The sequence below is a fragment of the Sceloporus occidentalis genome, unplaced genomic scaffold, assembly GCF_023333645.1.
Source record: "Sceloporus occidentalis isolate IW3139 unplaced genomic scaffold, rSceOcc1.0.p SCAF_3, whole genome shotgun sequence".
Classification (NCBI taxonomy): Eukaryota; Metazoa; Chordata; class Lepidosauria; order Squamata; family Phrynosomatidae; genus Sceloporus; species Sceloporus occidentalis.
Window position 1 is genome coordinate 249,783,409 of NW_028316983.1, and position 19,997 is coordinate 249,803,405.

The 19,997-nt window shown below is 56.5% G+C and overlaps 1 protein-coding gene across 1 annotated transcript in view; it reads left to right on the top strand.

The window, feature by feature from the left end:
* The window catches only part of LOC149317796 (microtubule-actin cross-linking factor 1, isoforms 6/7-like), a 50,344-nt gene extending 40,274 nt beyond the window's left edge, over positions 1-10,070 (top strand). Inside the window, exons 26-39 of the mRNA XM_089518418.1 lie at positions 569-728; positions 1,081-1,282; positions 3,401-3,522; positions 4,009-4,152; positions 4,611-4,808; positions 4,983-5,100; positions 5,684-5,853; positions 6,589-6,751; positions 6,950-7,104; positions 7,362-7,436; positions 7,742-7,859; positions 8,539-8,717; positions 8,822-8,957; positions 9,198-10,070. Of these exons, the coding sequence (XP_089374544.1) occupies positions 569-728; positions 1,081-1,282; positions 3,401-3,522; positions 4,009-4,152; positions 4,611-4,808; positions 4,983-5,100; positions 5,684-5,853; positions 6,589-6,751; positions 6,950-7,104; positions 7,362-7,436; positions 7,742-7,859; positions 8,539-8,717; positions 8,822-8,957; positions 9,198-9,223 (1,966 nt within the window). The 3' untranslated portion in view covers positions 9,224-10,070. The remainder of the gene's footprint in view (positions 1-568; positions 729-1,080; positions 1,283-3,400; positions 3,523-4,008; positions 4,153-4,610; positions 4,809-4,982; positions 5,101-5,683; positions 5,854-6,588; positions 6,752-6,949; positions 7,105-7,361; positions 7,437-7,741; positions 7,860-8,538; positions 8,718-8,821; positions 8,958-9,197) is intronic.
* Positions 10,071-19,997: the final 9,927 nt, after the last annotated feature.

The following is a 19,997-nucleotide window of genomic DNA, read 5'->3' on the forward strand; positions in this document are numbered from 1 at the left end:
AGGTTTTTTCCCACAGTCGGACATGGCTGGAGGGAGCGCCAGGCCCCAGCACCGCGCTTGCTCCCTGTCCTGACTATCCCTTCCGGGCCTGCCATCTTTCTTTTGTTTTTTGGACTTGGTCCCATGCCCTGCTTGGTTCTGCTCTGTCCACCTTCCTCTGTGCCAGGCTTCTGTGCCAGACTCTCTGGGCCATTGTTGTGTTAGACCACTTGTTAATTTGCCACGCAGTTTCACATGTTGCCTGGATGCCACATTTTCCCTTTGTTCCATACAGCTGATGCCCTATGGCAGTGAGCATAGCACCAGGGACAATAAAACAAAGTGACGACCCAAGGAAGGCCCTCCTCACCACCTCAGTGCCCACCTTTTGCTCCTGGGGTTGGCCCAGGAGGGACCCTTGAAGTCGCGGCCTCCCTCCCTTGTGCTGACCACCGCTGGGCCTGTTCCGCCCAGGCATGGCCGCAGAAGGGGTTCCTTGGGGCTAGCTGTCCAGATGCACTGGCCAGACAGACAGCCTGCTTGCAAGGGCTTTGAGTCAACTGCCCAACTCCCTCTCCTTCCTGTTCAGGCAGCACAAGCTGGAAGATAATCTGCTCTTCTCTGGCCGTTTCACGGACGCCCTGCAGACCCTCATGGATTGGCTGTACCAGGTGGAGCCGCAGCTGGCCGAGGAGACTCCTGTGGCTGGGGACAGGGACCTGGTCAGCGCCCTCATGGACAAGCATAAGGTCTGCAAGCCCCATACCTTATGGAGTCTTGCTTCTTTGAATTTGGGACGGGGGGCTTGGGTGAGCAGTTTCCAGGTGCATCTAGATGCTGCCTTCAAAAGCAAAGTGGGGCATGGCTGGTGTGCTGTGCCAGGAGAAACGTGGGATGTGAAATGAACAATGGGGGGCTGGGGGGAGGTTCCAGAATGAACAGTCCCCCATGTTAACCCAGAACAAAGAGCCTTGCCAGGATTTCCTCTGGCTCTTGAGGAAGGTGCTGGTTGGCCTCCCCACATGCACATGCTTCTCTGGCTGGCTGGGTCTGGGTCAGATGCCCCCTGTGGCCCCTTCCAGTTCCATTTTCCCTGCGCAGGTGTTTCAAAGGGAGCTGGGCCAGCGGGCCAGCTGCATCAAGGCTCTCCAGCGCTCCATGCGGGACCTGACCCGGGGGAGCAGCGCGGAGGACTGGCTGTGGCTGCAGAGCCAAGTGGAAGAGCTGGGCCTCCGCTGGGAACTCATCTGCCAACTCTCTGTCTGCAAGCAGGGCCGGCTGGAGGCTGCCCTCAGGCAGGCAAGTGGGCAGAGCGGGGACAGGGGCTGGGGTGGGAAGGGAAGGGGCGCGGGGGTCCCACTTGGTACGTAAAGGCATGGCGGCAGGGCCTGCAAATGCGGAGGGGGGTCTCCTCTCCTCAGGGAGTGCAGCTGTCCAATTCTGCCCATGTTCTGGGGCCACTGCTGGGCTGCAATGAGCCCCAACTCTTTGAGTGCAAGGCAAGGAAAGACAAGGGGGCAAATTCCACAGGAGGGGATTGACAGGTAACCTGTGTCCTCTTCCCTCAGGCCCCGAGAATGGCGTGCCCCCAAACAGAGGCATGGCCAGGTATTGTAAGACCTTGGAGGGGTTGGGCAAGCCTTCAGAGGGTCTTCAGAAATGCCGGCACAGAATTAGATCAAGGCCAGGAAGGGGCTGGATAGAAAGGAGCAGGGCTTGGGCTCCGGGGGACGAGGGGCTGAGCCTGGAGCGCAGGACCAGAAGGAGGACTGTGGGGGGCAGATGGGGAACCTGCTCTGGGGGGGCAGCTTCCAGACCACCTAGCTCCCTACTAACACCACATTTGGAGAGAGGGGGGGTCAGGGCAGCAGGTGGAAGCCGCTTCCCAGTTACCCCCAATTCCCAGTTCAGCTGGGAAGCAGGAGAAGGTGCTGGACCATTCCCCATCCCCATCTCTCCAGCTTCCAGACGTGGATCTGGATTTTCGGGGATCGATCCCCCTCCTCCACCTGAAGGACCACGGACCCCTCACCCTTGACAACGCTTCTGCCTTTTTATACATTCCTACACTGAAGGAAGTCCAATGGCGTTCAGTGGGACTTGCTGCTGGGCAAGAGGGCCAAGGGTTACAGCCTTATCAGAGAATAAATTCCTTGGGACCCAGCAGGAAATAGACTAAAAGGAAATTAACGTGGGGAGGCTCAGGCTGTAATTTTTGCTGGGTTGGGGAGTTATAGGTTTACAAATTAGCTGTTCTGTTCTATAGGGGTTTTGAGTCCTGTTAGCCTTGAAGGAAGATCACATAAGCAACTTTAAAGATCATGGGTTAAAAGGGGTGAAGAGGCACTTAACATATATACTCGACTATCAGTCAACCTCATGTACAAATCGAGGTCAGGCTTTGGGGCTAAAATGATAGATTTTGATAGACCCATGTATAAGTCGAGGGTAAAATTTAGGGGCATGTGAAAAAGGATCTCTAGCCTGAAGCAAAGGAAAATGATACCGAAGAACTTAACAAAATTCCAGCAGACACAACTAAAGGCTGGATGGAGAAGAGAGCGGAGCAGGGTCAGTGCTTTCAGGACAGATTGCACTTTTGCCTTCTTATAAGAGCTAAAGGACGTACTTTGACCGGGGATACGTTGGCTCCGTTAGTTGAGTCGCTTTTTTGACTAAAATCTCTAGACTTATACATAAGTCTATACAGTAATTCTCCCAAGGAACCTGGTGAGGGGGGCATCCGTTGGGAATGCAGGTGGGCAGTAAGGCTGACCGGGAAGCAAGACTGGCTACCAGTTGATATGGATCTGTGAATATATATATCTCCACTGGCACACCGGGAAGATTTTAAAAAATGCAGCCATTGCAGTTGTGTGACCTAAGATAACCAGTTCCTTTAACATGCGAAAACAGGTCGAAACACCTTTTTGTACCCATGTGACTTTGGGTGGGGGAAATGTGTCACTCTCAAAACCAACTTGAGTTTGGATTAAAACTGGCGAGTATGGCATTAATGGGGACTGCATCTGCACTGCAGAATTAAAATGATTTCACACTGCTTTAACTGCCATGGCTCCATGCTGTGGAATCTTGGGATATGTAGTTTGTTGTGGCATCAGAACTCTCTGGCAGAGAAGGCTAAATATCTCACAAAACTACAAATCCCAGAATGTCATGGCATGGAGCCATGGCAGTCAAAGTGGTGTCAAACTGCTGTCATTCTGCAGTGCGGTTGCAGCCAGGGGCAAACGGAAGCAGGATACTGGGCACTGGAGTTGAATTATTTTGCTGGTGTGGATTCAGTTATGTTTGCAAAGCACTCAGGTATTAGGGGTCATTTCTCTGTGGGGTGGGGCTGGTAGCTGGTCAGAGAGCCTCGGATGCCCACCTCTTGCCATTTCTCCTGTGTGCCAGGCAGAGGAGTTCCATACACTGGCGCACTCCTTCCTGGGCCGCCTGTCGGAGCTGGAGAAATCCATCAAGTATGGGACTCTTCCGGAGGAGGAGGAGGCTGTCCAGGAGTGCCAGAGGCAGCTGAAGGTGAGCAGCGCCAGCCCATCGTATGGAATCATAGAATGACAGAGTTGGAAGAGACCCCAAGGGCCACCCAGGGCAATCCCCTTCTGCCATGCAGGAATTCCCAATCAAAACATCCCCATTGACAGATGGCCATCCAGCCTCTGTTTAAAGACTTCCAAGGAGGGAAACTCCATCACTCTCCAAGGGAGCATCTTCCACTATCAAAACATCTCTTACTGTCAAGAAGTTCCTCCTAATGTTTAGGTGGGATTTTTTTTTCCTGTAGTTTGAATCCATGGAGCAGCAAAAAACTCCCTCCTCAATAGGACATCCCTTCAAATACCTAAACAGGGCATTCATATCACCTTTTATCTGTCTCTTCTCCAGGCTAAACATACCCAGCTCCCTAGGTCTTTCCTCATCTCCCCTTCCCCACAGCTCAAGCTGGGCATTGCCAGCCATGCCCACCCTCCCTGCCTTCTGAGCATCCTTTATTTCTGCCCACAGGAGCTGAGGCAGAGCCTGCAGTGCCAGCAGCTGGAGCTGGAATGCATCACTTCCCTGGGGGAGGAGATCCTGAGCACCTGCCACCCAGATGCCATCATCCCCATCAAGTCCTGGCTCACCGTCACCAAGACACGCTTCCAGGAGGTAAGTGGGCACTGGGTCCAATGCCTGGGTCGGGGGAGATGCCCCCAGGACAGAGTCACATACATGGTTCTCAAATGCGATGGTGATGGGGTCAGAGAAGCTGGAAGAGACCCCTTGTCTTGTGGGCCCCCAACCCAGTGGCCTGATCCTGCTCTCACAGGGGGCCCAGCATTGCCAACTCCAAGTGGCCCTCAGATAGGGTCCAGTGGGTTTCTTCTCTCCCAGCGTCACTGAGGAATGGTGCTGGTCAGGGAAGGGGCATATAGAGCATGGGAGTTCCAGGCCCTTTGCGTGGGTCTAGTGGGGAGAAAGGGCCAGGCTGATGTTGAGGGGGGGTTGCTCCCAGGCCACAGTGGGGCATGGGGCCAAAGGCCAGCCTCTGTTGGAAAGTCAGTCGGCCTTGCACCCTCCCATCGGGGCCCGTGCAGACCCTTCCCCCTGTCCTGCCATCCCCTCAGGTGATTGGCTGGGCCCAGCAGCAGGAGGAGCGGCTCCAGGCCCAAGCGACTGCCCTGGCTGCCGAGAGGGAGGAGGTGGCGCGGTTGGTGGAGTGGATCGTGGCCGCAGAGGAAGCCCTGCATGTCTGGGACCAGGAGCCCCTGCCGGAGGGAGAGGCGGCAGCGGAGCGCCTGGAGGAGCTGAGCCAACAGCATGCGGTGGGTAACCCAAGTGGCGGCCCCTGCTATGCACCTCCAAACCCCATGGCATTGGCAGAGAGAGACACCCCCGGGGGGCAGCACCCCATGCCCAACTCCCTTTTCCTTCCAGCTTCTATGTGACTGAGGGAGGGAAAAGGGAGGCACCTGACACTGAGCCTTCTCTTCTGCCAGGTGTTCATGGAGGAGCTGAACCGTAAGGAGCCGGACGTGGAGAAGGTCACCAAGACCTGCAAGCACAAAATGCCTTCGGAAATGGGGGCGGCACCTGCCCCCCGCAAGCTGTCTTCCCGTGAGTGCTGTGGGCCCCCTCCACATTTGCAGGTGGACTGATTAATAGCCTTATATGCCTCTGCCCCAGCAGATGCTGGCACCCAAAGGGGTCTTCCGCAAGCCAGTTCACCTAGCTTTCAGAGATTCCAGCCCACAAAGCATGATCCTGCCTGCCAGGTTCTCTCTCCTGATGAGGTTTCGCTCACAATCCATGGCAGGTCTGCCATGGATGGAATCAGTCAAGCACTCCTGGTCAGTGGAACACTTGAGGTGGCAAGGAATCTTGCAGCAGCTCAAGATTGCCACGAAATCTCACCAGGTCTTGCTCCAACCACTTCCTTGCTCCAGATAGGGAGCTGTAGTTGCCATGCCTTCCATGAGTCCCACATTGGGGGCTGCTGCCAGGGTCCTCCTGCTTCCCAGGCAACTGCCATTCTGAGAGACCACAAGCAGAACAAGGTGGGGGCCCTCAGGGCTTCTGCGGCAAGGCAGCCCTTTCCTTCCATACTCCTTGAGGCCCTATGGCTGTGCCTCCAGATTAGGGCTTGGAAGGGGGTGTAGAACAGCATCTGTCCTGAGTCTTCCCCGCTTCATTTTCACAGGGCGACGTGTTGCCAGCACACTCTGCTCCAGGGCCCCGGCTATGCCGCCTGAGGATCTGGGACCCCAGAGGCCCCTTCTGGCCCAGCTGTTCCACCGCTGGCAGCAGCTCTGGCTCTTGGCCCTTGACAGGCAGTACCGGCTCCAGAACGCCCAGCAGCACCTGCGAGAGGTACCAGGGAGCTGGGCAGGGAGCTGGAGTTGGGGTCCCAACTTGGTGTGGCTGGGAGAAAGACTCTCCCTTCCTGGCATGGGAGAACGCCGCTTGTGCGTGTGCCTCAGGGCAGACTGCCTTTCCTCCTGGGACAGACGCAGAGCAGCCTCTGGCCCATGGGTTCCTCCTGGCCTTTGCCACTGCTGTCCAAGGCATTCTGCAAACCCCTTTGGCCACCTGGGAGATGGCCTTAGGGCTGGATAGGGAAACAGAGCTCTCCCTTGCCAACTGGCAGTGCCAGCCTTGCCAGCCCCTTCTCCTCCTTCCCATGTGAGCCACAGCAGGGTGGGTTGGGTGGGTAGCTGGAGGGGGGCTGCCTTCTGTGCCTGCCAAACAAGAGGGGAGAGGGAGGGATTCATTGATTACCAGGCTTCCAAAAAGAGAGGGACTGGACTGGGAGAGCCCATGCTGGCAGCTCTTCCCTGTCCTTCTTCCCAAGGGCCATCCTGAAGAGGGAGCAGAGGAGGACCAGGCAAAGATAATATGGCTGCCTAAGGCAGGGCAGCACATGGCAAACCCCCTCCCAATGCCAAGGTGCCTGGCATCCTGAGCTTGCCAGGTGAGTCTGGCACAAGAACACTCCTTTGTCCTGTCAGTTAAAAATGCCACTGTCATAATTCACAGAGCCCAGCCTTTCTCTTGTCCTTTCTTGACAATCCCTCTTTCTCTCTTGGCCGTCTTGCATGCGCCCAGCTAGAGGAGTTCTCCCGCTTTGACTTTGCCGTGTGGCGGAAGCGTTACATGCAGTGGATCAGCCACCTGAAGTCGCGAGTCCTGGACGTCTTCCGGGGCATTGACAGGGACCAAGATGGGCGCATCACCCAGCAGGAGTTCATTGAGAGCGTCCTCTCCTCCAGTAAGAGTGCCGGGGTGACGGGGAGCCCAGTGGGCTGGTCTTCCTGTCCTGGGCTCCACTCCTGGCCTCTCCTCTCCCCGGTGGTGGACCCCTTCCCCTGGCTGGGCCAGCGCCTGATCCGTGGCTGCATGACGTGGACATGGAAGGGGCACAGAAGACCACAGTGCGTTCAGCACCCGTCTGCCTTGGCTTTCCCAGAGTTCCCCACCAATGCACTGGAGATGAATGCTGTGGCCAAAATCTTTGACATGAACAGGGATGGCTTCATTGACTACTATGAGTTTGTCAGTGCTCTGCACCCCAGCCGGGACATGCTGCACAGGGCGGCTGACGCGGATCAGATCCAGGACGAGGTACGGCAGGGAGGGCTGTGCCTCCCGAGGAGGCCGACCATGCGGGGTGCTCTGTGCCACTTCCCACCCCAAAGAATGACCCCATGGCCACCGCAAGCAATGCTGTAAAGGCATGTTTGAATTTGGTGTTCTCAGCTCTAAAGGGGATGGCTGGGAGTCACACAGTCCCTTAAAATCCCTGACCAGGAGCACTGGGCAGTGTGTGTGGCCAGAGCACAGCCGCCCCTCTGAGCTGCCCTCCTGCTTTTGTGCGCTAGGTGAACCGGCAGGTGGCCCAGTGCAGCTGTGCCAAGCGCTTCCAGGTGGAGCAGATCAGTGCCAACCGTTACAGAGTGAGTGCCTTGGCCCAGCTTCCCTTCCTGCTTCTGCCCCTCTCACCCTGGTCTTTGCTCTGGGCTCTTGCCCTGGCTTCAAAGCCAAGGTACCCAAGGTGCCTACTGGCATCCCTTTGGGGCATCTGGCTGGCCAAGAACTGACTCTTCCAGGGGGGGCTCCCCACAGTGCCAGAGTGGGCACAGCTCAGGCCTCTTAGTTACCCCTGGAAGCCAGGGAGAGCTTGTCTCCAGCTGGGGATTTGCCGTGGGGCTGGTAGGCTCTCACTCCCCACTGACTGCCCCTCTACTGCCCCCCATTTTAGTTTGGGGAGTCCCAGCAGCTACGCATGGTCCGCATTCTGCGCAGCACCCTGATGGTGCGGGTGGGTGGAGGCTGGATTGCGCTGGACGAGTTCCTGGTGAAGAATGACCCCTGCAGAGGTGAGTGACCAGGAGGGAGGGAGGTGCCCACCGGGGGCTGGGCAGGGGGGCACAGAGTCCCGGAAGCTCCTGTCTCTTTCCCCCCCCCACCTGTCTCCTTGTGGGCATGAGGGAGGCAGAGACCCTAAGCACCCTAGAGGGGCAACCATTCCCTTTAAGGGGGTCTCCTCTGTTCCTACTTCTGATGGGCCTCTGCCTCTCCAGAAGGCATGCTGGCATGTCAGGTGGGGGTCCCAGCCTCACAGCCCAGTTTCCCACCCCACCTCCCTGAGGACTCTGCCCAGAGGGAAACACCTCTGGCCAGCTGCAGTCAGTCTCCATCTACCAGCCCCTGTCACTGCCCTAGACAGCCATTGACTCAGAGCCCTTCATCCAGGCATCAGCAGTCGGACACCGACGGCTCCAAGCTAGGGCTTGCCACTTGGCCTTTGCTTTCTGATGCCAGTCTCCTCAAGGGCCCTTTCTCCCCCAGCAGGGAGGCTTCTCAGCCAGTCTCCTGTCCAGCCAATGTGGAAGGCCCACTTTTATCTCTCTCTGCATCCACATCCCACTGGGCCCTCTGTGCCAGCTGGGTGCCAGGCTGTGGGCACTCTACACCCCCTGGCTTTGGGCTGGCTGCAGTTCTCTCTCTCTCTTTCTGTCTCACTCACTCTCTTTCCATTCCTTTCTTTTCCCATAGTGAAGGGGAGGACGAACGTGAAGATCAATGAGAAATACCTCTCCGCTGACCCCCGGGGGCGCAAAGGGTCCAGCAGCTTGTCCGTCCCCACCTCCAAGGCCCTCTCGCCCAGTTGCTCCAGCTCCAGCCTCAGCCTCTACAGCAGCGTCTCTGCCCCCAGCAGCCCCCTCAACAGGAAGGTATGGGGCAGTCCCTCTTCTGTGTAGTGGTCCTCCGGGGTAGCGATCCGTGGGTCTCCCTGAGCCCCACGGCTACTCCCTACCTCTCTTTGCTTTGCTTTCAGTCCGTCCTGCGCAGAACGCGCTCCGGGGACCGGTGCCTCCACTCCCACTCTTCAGTGGTGGAAGATGGTGCTGAGCTGACTGTTGCTGGCACAGCGCCGGAGGAAGAAGCCCCTGAGGTGGAGGCTGAGCCTCCAGGTAAGATGGCCAGACTGGGCTCCTGGGAGGGACAGCTTCCAAAGGAAGAGCCGTGGGGCTGCCCCAGGCGTTCAGGCCAGAGGCAGGTGTAGGAAAGGTTGTCCAGAGGCTGCGGGTTCAAGGGGCCAGGTCAGAGACCCACTCCTGTCCTGTGGTGGGGAGGGTGTGTGTGTGTGTATGTGTGCTACGTCCAGCCCTTCCAGGCCCTCATCTGTGGGGTTTTCTCTGCTCTGTCCTTAGATCCTCCTGGAGATCCTCCATCCTGAGGAAGGATGAAACCACTGTCTCCAAGCAAGAGAGGGGCCTTCCGTCCTGAGGGCTGGCCTGCCAAGCGGCCTGGAGCTCTTGGGTGGGACCCCCAGCCCTTCCTCACACAGCGCCCCTGACAGGACAGAGGCAGGCAGGAGCGGGGCTTAGAAACCCAGGCGGCTCACTCCTCTGGGGGTGTCAAAGGGCCCCCCAGATACTGTCCCTGTGGCCCCTTGGGAGCTGAGCAGGTGCTTCGCCAGTTGTACACTCCCCACACCCTTGTGCCCCCGCTCCCTGCCCTGCCTGGCTGCCCTCCTGCCACCCTCCACATTTGCCACCTTCTGTGAAATTGTAGAGGCACTGTGAGCCACCCATGCGCTCAGCCCTCTGCTCCTGGCCACTTGCTCTCCCTGGCATCTGCTTGGCCAGCTAGTTCACCCAGGGTGGCCTTCTGTTTGAGTCTTTAGAGTGTTGGCATTTCTCTAGAGGCAGGGACCCCCTCCCCAGCTCCCCCCACAGATGGCCATGGGGTGGGAGGCAGCTCCTTATCCAGATGCCAGGCCGCATGGGTTGGAGGGTGTGCTTACCTGGGCCCAGCCTCCCTCTTCTCCTGGTACACCCTCGCAACTCTTCTGCTGCCTCAGCCCCCCACCAAGCCCCCATGGGTCAGGCAGGATGACCGGAGGAGCTCTCTCCCAGTTGTGGCTGTGCTGCCCCACAAGGAACAATAAAGACTGCCCGGGTTTCTACAGGCGCCGCTTCTGCCTCTCTGTCTGTCTGTCTGTCTATCTGTCTTGTCTCTCTCCAGGAGGGGTCCACTGCAGCACTGGGGTGTTGGATTGGGGGGCACTGCCCTGGCACTGGGGTAAATGGGTGGGTAGGGAGGACTGTTATGGGTATTCCATTATGGGGAGTGTGCCACAGTGCATCTGGGCGTCAAGTATACCACAGGATGGTTTCCAAAGGCTAAAAAATAAGACTCACTTTATTGTTACAAATAAAAGGAGGCTTTCACTGCCGGCATCCATAGTCTTTGGTGGTTTTTTTGGGCTATGTGGCTGTGCTCATCTGCAGGTGAAACGTCAGGAAGAAACTCTTCCAGAACATGGCCACATAGCCTGAAAAACCCACCAAAAACTATAAATCCATCAAAAATAGGAAGGTAGATAGCAAACAACCAAAGGTAAACTTTACCTAAAGCTGACCCCTCTGCATGCAAGACTCAGCCTTAAAGAGAGACAGTGGAGGAAGTCACCTCTTCCTGGAAGCTCCCTGTTGCGGTTGTGTCAGAACCACGAATGCATGGCTTTTCTCAGGAGTCTGACATTAATATGGATTAATGGAGGGTTGGTTTTCAAACATTAAAACAGGTGATGTGCTTGATTGCCAGGGGGCTGGTGGGTAGCATGACAGTGGCTGTGGCTTATGGGTAAATGGATAGCTGCGTTGGTGTCTGTTCTGGAAGGAAGGGGGAGGATGCTGGAAAAAGCCTTAGTCTGGAAGAGAGAGAGAGCGTTGGTGAGAAAGTCTAGAAGAAGAGCTAGATTGTAGGGGGGACTAAGCCATGGGAACTAGAGGTGGGTACTAGTTTTGGCACCAAATGGGGTTGGGGTGGAGTTTGGATTCTTGCTTGGCTATTGGGGGGGGGGGTAGTTTGGCTTAAATGCTGGATGGTGAATTACTATGTGTATTCAATAAAGTTCTTTGCTGTTTTCAAAATCCTGCACTGGTTTAAACAGAGGTGGATGGCCATCTGTAGGGTATGCTTTGATGGAGAGCTCCTGCATGGCCGAATGGGTTGGACTGGATCAGGGCCTTTGGGGTCTCTTCCAACTCTAGGATTCTATGATGCACATTGGTTCTGAATTTGCTCAAGACTGACAGGTGGTTGTGGCTGTTGCTAGCCGCCTATGAGTAGACCTCGACTGATGGAGACCCTGTGGATGAGACATCTCCAGGACCCCCTGTCCTCTTCCACTGCTCTGCTCAGGTCCTGCAAACTCATACCTGTGACTTCTTTAATAGAGGCTGTCCATCTTGAACGTGGCCTTCCTCTCTTTCTTTCTTTCTTTCTTTCTTTCCTTCCTTCCTTCCTTCCTTCCTTTCTACCTTTCTTGGCATCGTTGTCTTTCCTAGCAATTCCTCCTGCTTTCTCATGATATGACCAAAGTACAACAGCCTCACTTTCGTCATCTTGGCTTCCGGGGAGCTTCAGACTCAATCTGCTCATGGACCCATTGCTTTGTCTTTTTGGCCATCCATGGTATCCTCAGCACTCTCCTCCAGCACCACGACTCAAAGGAAACGGTTTTCTTCTTACCTGCTTTTTCTTCTACCCAGCTCTCACACCTGTACCTGGTGATGGGGAAGAAATATCATGGCTGGTACGATTCTGGCCCCAATTCCCTAAATAAGGGACAAGCGTTGGTGCCAGCTTGCCTTCTGACAGGGACACACTTGGGCCACCTTCCCCAATACAGTCCGGGCGCCTCCATCTCAAAAGCCCACCTGCTTGGGATCCTGGATTCTGGTGCAGCCTCAGTCAGGCTTGCTCCCCCTTGCCACCTCCCTAGACAGAGGCTGGCACTGCCCTTGGGGCCTGAATGAGCTGGGCATGGGGTCTCTCTGGGCTGTGTTTGGATTAAAATGGCATTAAACCAATCACAGCATTACAACACTTCAACTCTCTAGTTAAAAGAATTGCTTTCCAAGATGGCACCCTTTCCCTGGCATTCCTCCCCCTTGGCACAAGGGCCAGATGAGGGGCTGGGCCCTGATATATAGGGTCTCTACTGTACTGTGTCTTAGGCTTTCCGGGGGGGGGGGACAATTATTTTTGCCCATGTTGCCAGGGATGGGAGCCATATTTGTGCCCATTGGCTGCACTTGTTTATTTCTTTCCAGGAAACTCTGCATGGACCAGTGCCAGTCCAGAGACCACCAGTCTGGGCAGCCCTGCCCTTCTAAGCACAGTGGACTTTGTCCAGCTCTAAGGGTGGATGGCACAGCTTCCTTTGCATGCATTTGGAAGTATTTGCATATGGAAACATGTGGCTTTATGGCAGCATTGTGTGAGGAACAGGAGCTCTTGTTCAAAGGAATTCCTGGGAAGGTCATCTGCAAAGGAAAGCAGGACCTAGACCGCCTTGCAGGGATGGCCTGAGTGGCTCCAACCCTTCTGGTGACCCAGAGGGACCTCAGTCTTGGGGCTCCAGACCAGACCAAGGCTGTGAAACCTGCATTTCTGCAGGTGGGGTTACGCCTTCATTGCCCTTATGGTTGGAAGGCAGGGTTTGGCAACTGAGCAGCCTGGCATGTACATGGGCATTCCTGCCCAAGGCATCTCCATGCATCATGCCACCCATCTGTAGCGCCATTTCCACAGCCTGGAACCAGAGGAGAGGTTCCAGCAACTTCTGCAGGGGGATGCTGTGGGGCAGAAGGTATTGAGGGCCAATGACCTGTGTGTGTGTGTGTGTGTGTGTGTGTGTGTGTGTGTGTGTGTGATGTTCAGTGAAGGTGCAAAGGGCACACCTGTCACTCCTCTCCTGGGGGGGGCATTGGCACAGCTGGTGCAGGTGAGGCCTCTGACACTTTTTGGACTGGCCACTTTGCTACCAGGTCCTCAGGTTTCCCTTTTGGTTTTTCCCACAGATCCAAAGTGTCCAAAAGAGCCCAGATGGAGGCACAGATGCCCACGGCTGGTGGGGCAAGAGAGAGCACTGAGGGTCCCCACACACATATTATGAAGGGTCTCCTTTCCAGGCAGCAGGGATGAAGGGAGAAAGAGCAGAAGGCTCAGCCGGGCAAGGCTTGCGGCATGAGCTTTTCTCTGGGGCACACACACACACATGCCCATGTCCCACTTTTCAGCATGATGGAGAGAGCAGGCTGGCCACTGCCACTTTGGGGCCCCTTCCAGCTCTATCCAGGTCTATGATGCCATGCTGGCCCTCTCATCAGGCCCCGTTGCCCTCCTGCCCCTGGTCTCCGTGGGGCTGAATTTCTCCTGGCCCTGGTCTCCCTCTGACCCCTGGGTGAAGACCTTGCTGCCTACTGGCCAGCTCAGCTCCCCTGCCAGGCCCCAGAGGCATCTGGAGCTGCAGGGCAAAGGCTCCCGCTGGGAGATGCCACAAGGACACCGCATCCCAGCAGCCTGGGCCCAGAGCCTCAGCGTGGTGAGCTGGGCCTCTGCCGCTGGGCAGATGGGCTTCGGAGTCCCTGCTGGCATCACAGCCAAATGCCAGCAGCTGTTTGGTGGCACAGAAAGGGTTACTGTGCATTTGGTAAAGACTCCGCTAACAAGAACAATGACCAAAGAGGATCTACATAAATTCAAACTAGACAAGGAGGAAATCGAAAGAGTACCTCAGACCAAACACTGGTCAGGAAGGAGATTGCATTCAGTCAAGAGATAAGGAGAAGATTAGGAATGGGGAGGGCAGCCCTGAAAGCGCCAGGAGAGATCCTAAAGAGCCAAGAGATACGACTGAGCCCTCAAGTGAGGGTAGTCCAGTCCATTGTATGCCCCATCACCACCGACGGGCGCAAGAACTGGGCAGAGAAGGAAGCAGATAGCAGGGAAATCCAGTCCTTGGAGATGATGTGGGGCTGGAGAAGAGTGCTGAGGATCCATGGAGGGCCCAAAAGACAAGCACAGGGGCCCTGAGTAGTTCAAGCTGGAACTCGCCCTGGAAGCCATGATGGCCAAACGGAGGCTGTCCTACTTTGGCCACATCATGAGAAGGAAAGGCTCCTTGGCAAAAGGATCCTGCTTAGCAAAGTGGGAAAAGAGGGAGGCTGCATGACGGGTGATGGGCCCAGGCAAGGAAGGCATGGCGGCCGCCCCTCCGTTTGCAGGCCAGAGCAAGACTTTGGGGCCCCTCCATCGGAAGTCCCTCGGGGCAAATGACAAGAGGGTTCCCATCTCTCTGTTGTTGCCATGGTTCTCACTTGGCCTGGGGCCTTGGCCTGGCGTGGGGCACACTGTGTGCCACACAATCAGTGTCAACGCTGCTTTTAGAAATGCAGTAGTAAGAAGGAATTGAAAACAGGGCAGAGCATATTAAACAACTGGACACTTGATAATCTTAGGATTTAAAACTGGAACTCGTGGGCAGATGAGGGTCGAGCCGGCCGTGGTCCCCAGGGCAAAGCGACGACTGGGGCGATGCCATCCTTGCCGCCAGCCCTTGGTCTCCTTGGGGCCACCCACCGCAGAGCAGGCCTTCCTCCTCCTCCTCCTCCTCTTCCTCCTGGCTTGGTGCTGCCTTCCGTTGAGCCAAGCGCCTCCTCTGCCCAAGTCTTTCCTGATCCAGCCAGTCCTGCTGCTGCAAGAGCCGTCCTGAAAGAAGGCCTTGGCTGCAGCCAGAAGTCTCTTGCTCCAGGGCTTCCCCGCAAAGGGCCCTCTGCCTCTCTCCCCTTTCCATTCCCTCGCAAGGGCTTCATTCTCGGCTTGGTCAGTGGCTCTCCTTCCCCAGGAGGACGCGTCCTCCATGTCAACCTTCCCTCCGGGAAGCATCCCCAAGTCATCCTCCTGAGCAGCAGGAAGAAGCAGAGCGCCGCCCAGAGACACGCCTTCTTCTGCCATGCAGGAACTCTCCCTCCGACTTTCCCTTGGCGTTTCCTGGGTGTTTCTTCTGGGAGGGTGGCCCTGTCCTCCAGGTCCCTCTTTGCGCTGCCAGGCCCTCTGCCCCCTCCTCCGCTGGGGCCAGCAGCCCCTTGCCCCCTCTGGCTCCGGGGGGGGGGGTCTGCAGGGGTGGCCTCGGGCTCCCTTGGCCAAGCTCCGGCTGCTCACCTGCAAAGGGGGCGGGGCCACAGGTGTGTCTTCCCCGCCCCCAGAGAGAGAGAGAGAGAGAGAGACGCGGCTCCCGGCGGCGCCCTTAAAGCCCTCCTCGGCCCCGAAGGAGCAGCAGCGGCGGCGGCGGAGCAGGCAGCGCCCCGACGGAGCGGACAGGTAGGAGCCCAGGCCAGGGCCCTCGGAGGGGGAGAGACTCGGGGGTCAGGCTGGGGATGTTTCGCCCGGAGAAGAGGAGTCAAGAAGGGAGAGGATGTGTTTGGAGGAGGAGGAGGAGGGAGCGAGCTTGTTTTCTGATGCTCCAGAGAACAGTAGAAGGAGGCAAGGGAGCAATGGGGGCAAACCGCAGGCCAAGAGACTCCTGAGATGGCGTCTCCTCCCTTCCTCGGAGGGGCTTCAGCAGAGGCTGGATGGCCCTCTCTCAGAATGGGATGCTTTGAGGGAGAGTTCCTGCATGGCAGCAGCAGCAGCAGCAGAAGAAGGGCCCGGGCTCGGAACAGGGCCCTTAATCTTGGGCCCTCCTCCATCCAAGGGCAGAGGAGGAGGAGGAGGAGGAGGCTGCTTGGGAGGCCTCCCTTTGCCCCCGGAGCCCCTTTCCCGGCTCTGGTCCTCTCTTCCCGCCCCTCTCTCCCGCCGTGGCCCCGAGAGGAGAGGCGCCTGGGCCACAAAGGAGGACCCAGCAGCAGGGCAAATGGAGGACGCCAGCACATGAAGTAGGCAGCCCGGCTGCTTAGCCCTGCTCCGGCTGGAGGAGGCTGGCATGGAGGACATGTCCTGGGAAAGGAGGACGTGTCTGGCCACGCTGCTGCTGCTGGACAAGAGGCCTCTGAAGCGGGGGGGGGGGGGGCGGTGCCCCACTTTGGCCCCTGGGGCAGATCTAGAAGTGTGGGGCCAAGGCAAGAGCTGGGCCCCGGGGGACCCTCAAGGGACCCTCTGCCTGGGGGGGGGGTCTTAGGGCAAGTGGGGGAAGGAGGGGCGCCAAGGCTTTGGGGGGCTTCAAGGGTCAGCAGTTGCACCCCAGAGGCAGCTTTCTCAGAGGAAGGGCTCTTGGCACTGACTTTGGGCCTTTCACTTTGATGCCACTTGCTCCCCTCTCAGCCTCCCACAATCCCCCCTTTCTGCACTTGGAGCCATGGGGGCTGTATGTGGGGGCTGCATGTGCATGCTGAGCCCCCCGTCTTTCCAGGGGGCAATGAGACCTGCAAGGGCCAGCTCAGCAAGGCCAGGGCCCCCAGGAAAAGACAGCAGCAGGTGCCCCCTTCAAGGGTGGCCCCATGGCGGTGGTCGTGGGGCACCTGCAGGGTCTCAGCCCCAGTGCCAGGTTCACCCAGCAGAGTTGGACCCCCTCCCGATGTAGGGCAATGGGGCGACAGAGGGGTCTTTGCGTCCCTCCTGCCCTCCTGGCCTGAAGGAGGACCAAGGACACTCCTCTCCTTCCTGGTCACAGGTGTGCCACCTGGTGTTGTTGGGATTCCCATCATCCTCAGCTGTGGGGGGAGGTCTGGCCGAGTACCCCTGCCATCTGTAGGGGCGCATCAGGACCAGTGGCAAGCAGGGGCCCTGGGTTCAAGCCTTGGCATGGCCAGTTGGCACGCAGCAGGGCTGGGCAGAGGAGCCAAGAGAGGGCCCTTGTGTGGCTGTCATTGTGCAGCAGCTCCCAAGAACTTATGGGGCGCGCCTTCTGGAGGGTTGTGTGTGGTGGGTCTGTGGGCCCTCCATTCTGGCCCCCTCCCTGCAGCGCTCAGGAAAGGGCCAGGTTCTCCTCTCTTGCCTTGTGTTGCCTTGTGTTGCTGTGTGGAGGTGTGTTTCCCGGTTGCCTGCCACCCTCCCCACCCTCCGGCCGCATGCACCGCCAGGTCAGCCCACAGTGCCAGCCTCTGTTGCCAAACCGCCAGGGATTTGTGGAGCCTTTCTCCCGGCAGGTGCAGGGAGGATCAAGGTGTTGAAATAAGGAAGCGTGTGGAGATAATCCAAAGTGTGCGACGATCTTAGCCCCATCATCACCTGCGCCGCCCTCCAAGTGGGCCGGGGTCCTGGCCCCCACACGCTCAGGAGGGCCCTTTCCGGCCTCCGCCGGGGAACGCCGCTGGGTGGCTCCAGGGGTGGGCTTGGCTCCTTTTTGGGGTTCCGGGGCTGGTCTGCCACAGAGGATCCAGGGGTCTCCACAAGCCCCCTTCCCCTACAAACAGCAGCAAGAGGGATCATGGGGGAGAACATACTGCCATTTAAAAAAAAACCTGAGATCTTTCCTAAAGTTCAAATCAGGCTTTATGTTATTTTAATCAGATTTGCTTTATCTTGTTTGTTTCACCTTTTAAAGTTCCGCCTTTTAAAAAACGAAACAGTCTCTGCAAGGAAACATGAAATGCCAGAGAAACAAGCCCAACCCTGAGTCCAGCACAAGACCCAACGCACACAACACACACAGAGAAAGGCGCACTTCCTTTAACACACCCGCCGTGCGAAGAGAGCCGCCTGCGCTCACCCTCAGCCATACCCTGCTTGGCTCTGCCCTGGGGCCCCTACCCTCCGCTGCCCACTCCCTTTGCTCCCCAGAGAGGACCTTCTTGGCCAGGGACCCCCCTGTCTCCGCCCTGAACTCTGTAATTGCTTTTTTATTGGGCCCAACCACATCATTGCAGCATAATGACCTGTTAAAAGGTGGTGCTTGCCTCTCTGTCTGTCTGCCAGGGCAACACCTTCCTCAGACGGTGCTTATGAACTGCTGCTTTGCACCTGAGGCTGGGCTTCTCCTGCCGCCGGAGGACAGGACCCCTGGAAAACCCTGGGGAGGGGGTCAGTGGCACCCATTGGGCAGCCCAGGCTTGGGACCAAGGGTGCCTCTCGCACCTGCAGTGACTGGGCAGAAGGGTGAAGCCTGGCAGTGGTCACCTGCCATGCCACCTGGTTGCCTGGCCAGCGACACCCACCGAAATGCCAAAGGCAGAGGAGACCTCTCTAGTTTCCTCCCTGGCAACCCTCCCACCACTGCCCCCCCCCCAGAAAATAAAGGACTCCCGCCCCCAATTGATGTTGCTCCCCAACTTAAGCAAGCTCTATAGGGATTCTGGGGAGAGGCACCCTTGATGTTTTTGGTGGGGTTTTTTGGGGGGCTATGGGAATGCCATGTTCTAGAAGAGTTTCTTCCTGATGTTTCGCCAGCATCATTCGCTGAAGATGCCAAAGCCACAGATGCTGGCAAAATGTCAGGAAGAAACTCTTCTAGAACATGGCATTCACATAGCCTGAAAAACCCTCAAAAAACTATGGCTGCTAGCCATGAAAGCCTTCGACTTCACACCCTTGATGTGTTTTGGGTCCCTGCTGCAGCCATTCCAGCTATGGGGCTCGGTGGCCTCTTGTGCCTGCTCTGGGCTGATGCTGGTGGGCTGGAGAACACCCTCCAGGGGCACCCCTGGCCTTCAAAGGAACCGGCCACCCCTATGCCCCAATAGCCCAGCCGGCCCTTGACAGTAGCCAAGGCTTGCCAAGGTCAGTACACCTGCAGAGGAAACATCCTTTTTGGTTCTGGCATCTGGTTCATTGGACCACAAGTTGAACATGAAACAACAGTGTGATGTGGCAGCTAAAAAGGCCAATGTGATTCCAGGCTGCATCAGTAGACGTATAGTGTCTAGATGGAGGGAAGGAATAGTGCCACTCTCTTCTGCTTTGGTCAGGCCCCAAATGGAACAATCCTGTGTCCAGTTCTGGGCAAAACAATTCCGAAAGGATGTTGAGAAACTGGAACTATGTCCAAAGGAGGGTGACTAAAATGGTGAAGGGTCTGGAAACCATGAAGCCCTATGAGGAAAGACTGAGGGAGCTGCTGGGGATGTTTAGCCTGGAGAAGGGAAGGTTAAGAGGTGATATGACAGCCCTGTTTAAATACTTGAAGGGATGCCATATTGCGGAGGGAGCAAGCTTGTTTTCTGCTGCTTCAGAGAATAGAGTAATGGATGCAAGCTTCAGGAAAAGAGATTCCACCCAAACATTAAGAAGAACTTATTGACAGTGAGAGCTGTTTGGCACTGGAAGACACTGAAGCGTTGGAGAGTGATGACATCTGGAGCTTTTCAAGCAAAGGCTGGATGGCCATCTGTCCCAAGGGGGCTTCGAAGGTGTATTCCTGCATGGCCGAAGAGGGCTGGACTGGATCTGGGCCCTTGAGGTCTATGGTTCGATGATCTGGTTCTATCCAGTCTTCCTCAGGGCAGGGAGGGAAGGCCGATTCCAAAATATTTCAACACGCTTCCCTAAATATGAATGGAATTATTTATTCTTCCAAAGCACCAATTAAACCAATTGGAAACGCCCCACACGCCAGGGAGAGGTGAGCCGGGCAGCCTCAGGCCCACAAATACAATACAATGGAAGCACCCAGAGAAAGGCCGGTTCCGCTGCTCCCAATCGCAGTTGCCTTCTCAAGGTGCCCTCCTGCCCTCCAGGCCAAACACAGAAGTCTATGCAGCTTCATTTTCACTTACTCCGTGTCTCCACTTCTAACAAACAAATCCAACGAAATATGGCTCTGTTTCCAAATCACACAAAGGTGTTTATCCTTTCTTTCCTCTTTAGAAATGTGATAAAGGAATCCCAACCTTGCAAAAATTCATCCTGGGCCTTATCTTTCATCGGGATGGACAACCTGTCCATTTCAGCCATTTCTACAATCCTTGCTATCCATCCCTGTTTAAGATGGAATCTCTGCAGCCATACAATATTTCGCGAACAACATTCTGCTGCCAGAGTCATGTAATGCAGAACTTTATAATTCAGCTCTTTGTTCATTTGACATCCCCAGTTAAACTAATTCTGGTACTAGATTCATTTTACTTTTAAGCGCCTCTTGCGTCGACAGCTGTGTCTATTTCCACACTTTCTTGGCCTTGTTGCACAACCACCGCATGCGACGGAAGGATTCTTCAGGTGTTTTGCATTTCCAACAGACATCTTTTACCCCTTTAATCCTTTAGGATAACCTCCCTGTATTG